Source organism: Zingiber officinale, chromosome 8A (assembly GCF_018446385.1).
Source record: "Zingiber officinale cultivar Zhangliang chromosome 8A, Zo_v1.1, whole genome shotgun sequence".
Lineage (NCBI taxonomy): Eukaryota > Viridiplantae > Streptophyta > Magnoliopsida > Zingiberales > Zingiberaceae > Zingiber > Zingiber officinale.
In genome coordinates, this window is record NC_056000.1 from 42,734,870 (window position 1) to 42,744,668 (window position 9,799).

A 9,799-nucleotide genomic window follows, 5' to 3' on the forward strand; every position below is an offset into this window, starting at 1 on the left:
AATGGATTTATGAATTCATCCATGAATTCTGTCCAAATCAGATGGAAAATAATTTTCTTCCTTCAATGCTAAATTTTTCTTAGTGCCTCGTTAGCATCCCTTCCTTCTTGTTTTTTTGTTTTTATCGTTAAATACTCTAAACAATAAAGAGTGAGTTAATCACTCTAATTTAAAAAATTTTTATTTATTTTTTTCAAAATAAATAAATAAGAATTTCATACATGAGGATAATATGAAATGAAAACGTTAGATAGTAAATTAGAATTAGATCTATTAAGAAGAAACTTCAATTTAAATGGTCAATAAAAGCTCCATATTAAACAGGAAAAAAACTTAATTAATAATAATAAAAAATCCACACAGTGACTTAATTTATTATTATTATTCAAAACTAGCTAGATATATATAATTTTAATATAAAAATGTTCTATGTATATATTTTTCAGAACTACAAGTTATTACAATACTGCAATAATTAGATTTTTGATATAAAACTGAAAACTTCTGCACGAGCCAAAGATTGTTCAAGTAAAAGAATTGAATGAAGATAGTTGACACAGACAATGTGCCATTTCTGTGGTGAAATGGACCAACACTCAGAATGGCCACTATCTGGAGAAAACATGTTCAAGGAATTTGAAATAGAAACATATTCCGGAAGGGAAGAAACTCTTTTCTACTCGAACGTACTGTCGACCGAGCATCAGCATTTGAGCAACTTCTGTCATCGTCTTTGAGCGGAAGCTTCATCTCCACCTAATGATTGCGGAACCCCAAGTGAGTCCAGCTCCGAACCCAGCAGTCGCAATGGTGTTGCCAGCTTGAACCTTTCCAGCCCGAACGACCTCATCCAGTGCTAGAGGAATCGATGCTGCACTTGTGTTTCCATAGTTAGCCAAATTCGATATGACCTTTTCGTGAGGGATCTCTAACCGGCCCGCAACCGCATCTATGATCCGTTGGTTTGCCTGGTGAGCGGTAATCGCTTTGAGTTTTGCAAAAACAAATCATGTAACCACAATCTGGAGTTGCTACTAGTTGCTTGCTTACCTGATGGAGCAGCAACCAATCGATACTAGAACTTGGAATGCCAGCTTCCTCCAATGCAGCTTCAATAGATTGTGGCACGCATCGAACTGCAAAGCGGAAGACCTCCTGGCCATTCATTTGAATGCAAGAATACGATGATCTCTTTGGAGGAAATAGACGGGTGCCATTACTTTCCGCTGCATGATCATACGTTGCTAGAGCATGTAATTGCCTGTGGCAGAACAACACAGAATCAACTCAGAACAAGAATATACTTCCCAAAAAGATATTGTTATGCAGGGCTTCACCTGTGGCCATTCCCGTCGCTGTGAACATCGAAACCAAGCAAGCCATCTTCTTCACTGTTGCATGCCTGTATCGTAAAGTTTGGAAAAGCTGCCATTTCAGAAGGATAATATGCATTCATAGAACAAACTATATAACTTAAACATGTAACTGAAATAGGTAAATTGCAAAATTTATGAACATGATTTATTTGATTCTCTAAATTGAATGTAAAGACCAATGATTAACGAATAAAAAGCAAGAGTACATTGCATGACAAACATCAATAATTAACAAAATATCAGAAACTGAAATATAAGAAGAGTTGTACATAGAAAACACTTCCATGATGCTTGTTTTTTGTAGAACATAAGGGTATGTTAAGCATCCAAGCGAGGTTTTAAATCTTGTTCTGAGCTGGGTTATCACACTCCTTAGCCAGCGCAAGATGCATCAATGGTACTGATATCAAGGTGGGTTGCTAGTCAGCACCAATCAGGAGGAGAAAGAATCAACAAAAGGGAAGAAGAAACCGGGAAAATCCTAGCTCATGAATGACCTCGCGGGGGTACCTTACCTTGCAGAAGCGTTGTTGTTGTTAAATCCATGTATCCAAGGTTTTGGATTCAGGAAAGTCATGGCTGATAATAAGAGTTCCAAGTTATTTGCATAAACGTATTTGGAGCAATAAAAGTGAAGTGCTTAGAAATCCATTACAAGCTTGTTCTCATATTCAGTAATCAGGACATGACAGGATCATGGAGTTCTTTAGTTTCTGAGGACAGTTATCAAATATCCCATCAGATCACATATAGCATAATGATTAAGAGAGAAAATTGACTTTCTATTGAAATTTTATTTCAGTATCTTTTTAATAACAACCTAATTAGATGATGTAATTCAAAATGGTGACATCCATTCTGTTTAAGACTAAGAAATGCCACAATGCAATTTATTGTACATCCTGATTCAGGTTTCTTTCAAAAGGCAATAAAGTAAAATTAACCTGGACAAGCACCGCACCAGCTGCATCGCCAAAAAGGATGCATGTGCCTCTGTCTGTCCAGTCCACATTACGTGAAAGAGCATCTGCACCAATTACCAGGATATTCTGAAACCCACCACCTGTAAAACAATATGATCAATCACTTGAATTAGATTTTACCCTGAAAGCACATTTTCACACAAAAATCCAACTAGACCTTTAATGAAGCGAGTAGCAGTAATTAGGCCAATGATAAATCCACTACAAGCAGCTGTTATGTCAAAAGCCCAAGCATTTTTGCATCCCAAGTCCCTTTGTATCTAAACAAGATAAAGAAGTAGTGTTCAGAATGACAGATATTGCAACATAAGCAGAAGGAAATTTTAGTAGAAAGTAGGTAAATCTACTTCAACTTCTGATAATGACAATAGATTTATATCTAGCGCAACTTTGAAATAGTATGGACGACTGACATCCAACACTTGGCACAAGCAATGACACAAAGTTGTTGTCATGTTAAATCCATGTCATCACAAATAAGTAACACCAAAATTTCAAAATTAACCCAGGATGTTGCGACTTAGATCATGAATTCCAGGAACACTATTTTTGTATAATCTTTGAGTAAAATCATCATCAAACCTGAGAGCCACCTCCAAACAAATCATCTGGCGTTGATGTGCACAATATGACTAGATCAACTGCATCAGCTTCTACTTCGGCCATTAGAAGAGCCCCTTTTGCTGCCTCTGCAGCTAAGCCACCCAACGTTTCATTTCCTGTGAACAAAAGGGAAACAATTCTAATAAGATACCCATCTGGAATTCCATTTATAAGATCCATTAAAAAGGAAATGAGGGATGAGTTTTGCTTCCTTTGTGTTATTCAGGCATAGATGTCAAAAAATAATCAGTAGACCTTCTATAATCAGGCAGGTAAAGTAAGCAGTGCCATTGCGGCATGATAGTGAATGGCTCTGATATGCGAAGTTCTAAGGCAATGTGTTAAGCTAAGTCATTTCCTTTAGCTGTCTAGACTGGTTTTGGCTTATGATGACATCAACACAATCTGGAGCACTTGAACGTGAACTGAAATTATTTATGAGAACTAACTCCATGAGAATAGTTTGCTTATAGAAGAAAGCAGATTTCAATTTGTATCCCTCTGAATGGAAAGAAAACAATGAAACACATGCTTCTCACAACATTAACATGTGACCATATTTCACAGAATAGTCGAAATCTTCGATTAATTTTTATCCTTCCCGAGTTAAGATGACATTGATTGACTTGATACTACTTCCACGCATAGAAAAGACTTGTGCTGAGTAAGTAGGAAATGAAAATAAATCAATTGTTGATGCTCATTTGATACACATGAATGACACACCAGAAGAAGGAAGACACAACTATATGACAGAACAGTACCTGTAAGAACTCTCCTATTCCGAATCCCTGTCCGAACAGAAATCCATTCATCTGAGGTTTCAACAATTTGTGCAAGATCATCATTCGAAATGGTGAGCTTTGGAACAGCAGATCCTGATCCAACAAGTTTTGACCCCAGGCCAACAACTCTGCAGTTTTTCTTTCTTAGAATGAAGATATGAAGAATGTCATTCAATTATTTTAAATTCAAGATAACTAATGTAGATTGAAAAGAAGACCACAAAAAATGTAAGGCAACATGAAGCACCTGGTATAGCTTGCTGAGAAGAAAAATGAAATTCAATGCTACAATGCCAATGCGCAAGAAATCACAAAAAAGAAAAATATGAACCACAAATAGGTTTAATGGAATCACCACAAATACTAAAAAGAACAAACTGTAAATTAGCACCTTTAATTTTACACAATTGCACGAACCAATTAGATAATGTTCCCAGCCTCTTATCACCATTTTTAAAACAAGAGGAGGGTTCCTCTTAATCCGCATTGAAGAATCAGCAATTGAAAATGCTCAAAGTTCTTCCATAACTGACTACTTCAAGCTAGCAACTTGCCAATAAATAGACATGTTCGTTTTATCAATAAATCTCAATGAGCTGTAAGATTTTGCACTTCCGCGGCAATTTGATAGCCAAGCAAAACAGCCACAGACCAAGCAACCCATCTCATAGTACTCATGATCCAATTGCCTGGTCTCCATCTCTTTTATTTGTTTCTCCTTTAACTCAATGAATGCTTGGTGGTCCTTGTCCTTCCATTCATTCAAAAAGTACAGAATAGCCCACTCTGTTCCCATTGCCAAACAAGTTTTACAGATAAGTGATAGATCATCTTACCCCTATACCCCATTCCGTTTTTAGATTGATACAGAACCACACAGACTACAATCAAGAACAAAAAACAAAGACCATATTTTGCGGCTTGATTTCGTCTAAACAATACAATTTTCCCATTTGCTAGACAACCAGTAACAATTCCAAACCATAACCAATCAGAAAAAAAAGAGGAGGCGTACCTTTGGCGCTGAGACGAACTCAACGCGACGGCGCCAAGGACATTACCATCCACCGCAGCGCGGAAGCATCCGAGCAGCGCCCTCCTGGATCCAAACCTCCGAAGCGCCCAAGGCTCCAGCTTTCTCTCCCTGAAGGAACGCGCGGACGACGAGACGAGCCCTAGGGCGTTGGCCATCGAACCCGGACAGGAGGGAGAGGATCCCCCAGAACGATCAAACGGGGAGAAAAGGAACCGAAGAGAGCAGGCGAGAGAGAAAGATCTGAGCTCGCCTTCGGTATCTCCGATGCAAGATCTCGTGTGCAGGTCGTTTCATCATACACGACAAGCTTACTCTTTCATTCGCTACCGGACATGGACCCCACGCGGCGTTTCTATAGACCCAATAAGAAGTAGACTTTTGGCGTTTGGTGAACCATACCACACAGGAATGGAAGACCTTGGGCGAGTAAACCAATGGCACCCTTGAACGGTTAGAGATCTCCCAATGCCAAATCCAACGGCTGACAGTGAAGCTAAACGAAAATATATGAAGAACTTTTAATATTGAAAATATTAAAGAATTATTTATTGCACAAGGAGTTTAAATTATACCTCAGTTCCCTCTTCAAGAACATGAAGAACCTGCTAAATACAAACTAAAATTATGATTAGCAGATGATGATACAAGAATTGAAGAAGCTACTACAATCAAACAAGGCTTTAATTTCATCTGCTGCAATTCTAAATTCTAAACAAACCAAAGAGACATGTTTTTTCGCAAAACATAGAGAACAGGCAGTTTGAGGCAATCAATCTTCTTTCATGTTTCACCATCACAGCATACAAGATCTAGCCTGAATTTTACAAGTCGCAGCAACTAACAGTCAACCGAGAAGTCTAGAAATAGTTTCAGAGCTTAAGCTAATAGATTCATTTGTGTTCTATACAATAAAGATCGCAACATCTTATTTTACTTGGTAGCATTCGAACGGCGACACAAACATTCATGATCTAGGCTTTAGACGTAGGTGGAACCAACCAAAATGTTGCATTCTTCTCGCGGCCCTTCTCAGTCGATGGCCATCGGTTGTGTGCAGCATCTGAAGCGTGCTTTACGAACAGTGTTCACGATTTCCACTTGTGCGCTTTCGAGCATTGTGACGACTTCAGAGAATGAAGGGCGCACATCAGGGTTGGCATCCCAGCAGCGGGTCATGATTTCACTGAGTGCAGGGAGGCAATCTGGTGGAACGCTGGGCCGAACTCCCCTGTTCACCACAGCAAAAGCCGCCTGCACGGCTGTCATATTCTGAAACGGAAGCACACCCGTTATAAGCTCCCAGAGAACAATGCCGAAACTATAAACATCAACTTTCTGATTGTAAGGTCGGTGCTGGATCATTTCTCTGCAAACACAAAGGTGTTGTAACATGTACATCGATCAGCAATCAATAGCTCACAAGCACAAAAAGAGCATGAATATGAAACAAGAAAACAAAGGATAACATAAATATACAATGCATTTAATGTTTGAGTGACTGCAGTAACATAAAGAGACCAATTGAAACCAAGCTAGACAAGTCAAATTGACCGAATCTCTTTTATTAGTCTGCATTCTTTTTGCCATTGTCTTGATAGGCATAAAAAAATGACAAAAAGGAAGGAAAAAAAAATCAATCTTGCAGTGATTGAAGATTCAACAGCATAAATGAAGGTTTGAAGACATGACTACAGAGATGCAAGACACTATCTTAAATATTAGATCATTTGATTATTTTAAGGGCCCAAATAAACAATAATTGAACACATACTGAGAAAAAGGAAAACTTTTAATAATCAACTCCCCCAAAGAAGAAGGTATTCTTAATTAAAACGAGTTATTCTAATGTGCTTTTCCTCTCTTGACCAAGAGAGGTGAAAACGATTATCTCTAACTGATTGTGGAAGGTCTCCTCTAGAAGTAGGAATCTGGAAACTTCTATTTTTCGCCTACTTGATAATCCTAATCCTCCCAGGGTCCTTGAACAACTTGCTCCATACTTCAACCGCCCAACATATAAGCAAAAAAAAAAAAAAATAGTCCGCTTGCACTAACTAAATTACCTGCAGAAATGAAATTAATAATAATAATAATAATAGCCATAACAAACACATGCAAATGACTCCCCAATTAGTAGTTTTTTTAAATGGATGCCAAAATGGAAATGTTAAATGGAAAGCACAAAAAGATAATCACATGGTATAATTCCTATCTAATATTAAAACTTCTCTCAACATCAACAATATAGGATTGTGACAGATTACATAATAACTGGAGTCTAAATCGAGCTATAATATTATGTAAAGCAAGTGTATTCATAACAAATGATCAAAAGTCACAGTGTAATAATTATTTGGGCTCAGCTAAATAGACCATTGGCTGTCATATGCTTTCTAGTAAAATTGCCTTGGCTTTTCCTATCTCCCGCTGCTCCATTCATCTTAGTTGGTTACCTTGTCTCACCAATATAGTTTAGATCTCCTTAACATATTCATAATGAAATTTACTATTTCCTCATTTATCCTATATGGATTAATAACTAATTAGCTGCTAAAAATAATCAGAAGATATCAACTCCATCAATCTGATGCAGTCAGCACGCCTGAAGTATTAGCAAAAGCATGGAGGTCTGAGCAAGATAATTGTGGATGAGGTTATCATATAAATATATACTTGATCAATATATCTATAATACAAGATAAATTGTGAAAATACGTTTAAATTAAGAGTTTCTTTGTTGGCAAGTGCATCTGAACTTCATTCCAAGAGGCCTCAAGTTCAAATTTAGTATAACGCGTCTACTCGCGAAATGCATCAATCATGAGTATGAATTGTAATTCTTGCTAAAACTCAAGGATTTTAAGGTAATTATTGCACTGACAATTCCAAATTTCAATATGCACTGTTCATAAAAAGAAAACTTTGAAGGATTTGTCTACTAGTAATTAGCTGTTACTATTTATACCATTTATTTGCATCTCTGAGGAGAAAAAAAAAAAGAGAAGCCTCTAATACCAATAGATAGCAACAAATATATTTCAACAATGCATAGCAAGTATAATCTCTAACTTTATTTGCATCTTGGAGCGGAAAAAACAAAGAAAAAGCCTCTATACCAATAAATAGCAACAGATATACTTCATCAATGCATAGAAAGTATAAGCTCTAACTAGGCTGCTAAATATAGGTAACGACAATTAGGAAGCATGGATAAGATGTGAGACAATGGCTAAATTGAGAAAAACAATGAAGAATTTAAGCATGGCAGTTTAGCACATTCATAGAACTTTTATGATATCTTAAAGTTACTAAAAATAGATAGGATGAATATTTGCATACGGTGCCATCCAACGGTAAGTTCCAGTTTCTGGAGTCATCCCCTCAGTCTTCACCTCAATACGTGCAACTCCAAAGTCAGCAATCTTAATTGATTTGTCTGACACTATAAGGAGATTGTCAGACTTCAGATCCCTATGTATGAACCCCAGCCCGTGCACATATTCCATACCCTTGGCAATATCTAAAGCTTGCTTGACAGCCAGCTTCAGAGGCACCGACCTATTCTGCCTTTTCATGAGAAACTGTCTAACAGATCCTCCCTTCGCATATTCGGTCACGATGCACCAGACCATCGGCTTCCTGCATGCTCCAATGAACTTCACAATATTTGGGTGCTTGAGATTTGCAAGCATCATAACCTCCTGGCCAAATTGTTGCTCCATTAGATGTGCCCTCTCAGGGTCGTTCTCTGGTTTTTCCAATAACTTAATAGCAACATCTTCTCCATCATATGTGCCTCTGTAAAGCTTCCCAAATGCACCCTGAGCGAAGGCCATCCCCATATTCAACTTCCTGAGATCAATAGTCCATTCATCATAGTTCTGAAGAGATTCAGTGGGATAACGTGGATCCATCAAAGCTTGAGCCAATGAATCGTCATTTATGGCATGGAACACCCTACCAGGCCGCACACTGTGCCCCACTGATAAGTTGGCACCGGGAAACAGACGGAGTCCATGACGCAGTATGCTAGTTCTTGAGTTGTTTGATCCAACACTGCTATTTTGAACAGACATCGCAATGGATCCATCACCAGTGCTTGTCTGCAGGCTTCCAATGCTATCTACAGACATGTTAGAACCCTCATCGAGCTTCCGGTAAAATCCCATGTCATAGTAGCTGTTCCCATTAACATTTCCACCGCCACCACCGCCACCGCCACCGCCACCCATAAACCCAGCAAATTTAGAGCCTTCCATCTTTTATCGAAACAACGACTACGAAACCAACACAGTAACCCTCAGACAATCTTTTAATCCACTTAATATTACCACCCAAAACTGACTTCTTTAACCATCCCAAGCAACCTCCAGCATCGGAACAGTCAGTAGCAGCTCGTCGACAGCTGTTATATCCAAAATATTTACAATAAACCAGACAAAAATATGATTTTTTGAAGACATCTAAGGCCGAATAACCTCAAAATCAGCATCTGAAGCAGATCAGCACGAAACAAACACTGATTTCGATGATACATACCTCGATCGAGAGCAGATTGCGCGGGAGATGAGATACAGAGGAGAGAAGGGAATCAGAAAGTAAGTATGACGCAGAATGGAGACGCGTTTTGGGTAGATTAAGCTAAGCGGAAAGGGGTGGAGGAAGACGACGACGACTAGGTCGCAGAGCAAGTCTTCCCTTGCTTTCCCCTTTCTATTTTATTTATTTCCCAATTTTCTTATTCATTTTTCTATTCCATCGACATGGGAATCTGACGGTCTGTTATATCCGATACCGTGACGTGTTACTTGCAATGTGTGACCGTTATCTCAATATAACGTGTCCATCTATTAACTGATGAGGAAGTTTGAGTATTATTCATTACCCAACTTCTATAATTCTAAAAGTACATATTATACTCTTCCCTTTTTTATACTCTTCCCTCTCTATTAAAAATTTATTATTCTCAATTTAAATGATCAAATTTAAATAAAAGGATATGAATATATTAAAGAA

At 38.1% G+C, this 9,799-nt stretch overlaps 2 protein-coding genes across 3 annotated transcripts; both read right to left on the bottom strand.

Moving 5' to 3' along the window:
• Window positions 1-537: 537 nt before the first annotated feature.
• LOC122008674 (3-oxoacyl-[acyl-carrier-protein] synthase 3 A, chloroplastic-like) lies at window positions 538-5,070 on the bottom strand. 2 transcript variants are annotated; one of them, XM_042564496.1, is made up of 8 exons: window positions 4,763-5,070; window positions 3,727-3,890; window positions 2,942-3,078; window positions 2,517-2,619; window positions 2,321-2,439; window positions 1,338-1,402; window positions 1,051-1,261; window positions 538-968 (listed from the first exon to the last, which is right to left on the bottom strand). In XM_042564496.1, exons 1-8 carry the CDS (start codon window positions 4,936-4,938, stop codon window positions 747-749), a joined length of 1,197 nt encoding a protein of 398 aa, XP_042420430.1. In that variant the 5' UTR covers window positions 4,939-5,070; the 3' UTR covers window positions 538-746. The 2 variants fall into 2 exon arrangements, with proteins under 2 accessions (XP_042420430.1, XP_042420431.1); XM_042564497.1 differs by having other exon boundaries at window positions 3,727-3,875; window positions 4,763-5,068.
• A 472-nt stretch (window positions 5,071-5,542) lies between these two features.
• On the bottom strand, window positions 5,543-9,528 carry LOC122008673 (serine/threonine-protein kinase STY13-like). Its single transcript, XM_042564495.1, has 3 exons — window positions 9,323-9,528; window positions 8,123-9,188; window positions 5,543-6,149 (listed from the first exon to the last, which is right to left on the bottom strand). Exons 2-3 carry the CDS (start codon window positions 9,040-9,042, stop codon window positions 5,813-5,815), a joined length of 1,257 nt encoding a protein of 418 aa, XP_042420429.1. The 5' UTR covers window positions 9,043-9,188; window positions 9,323-9,528; the 3' UTR covers window positions 5,543-5,812.
• Between the last annotated feature and the right edge of the window lie 271 nt (window positions 9,529-9,799).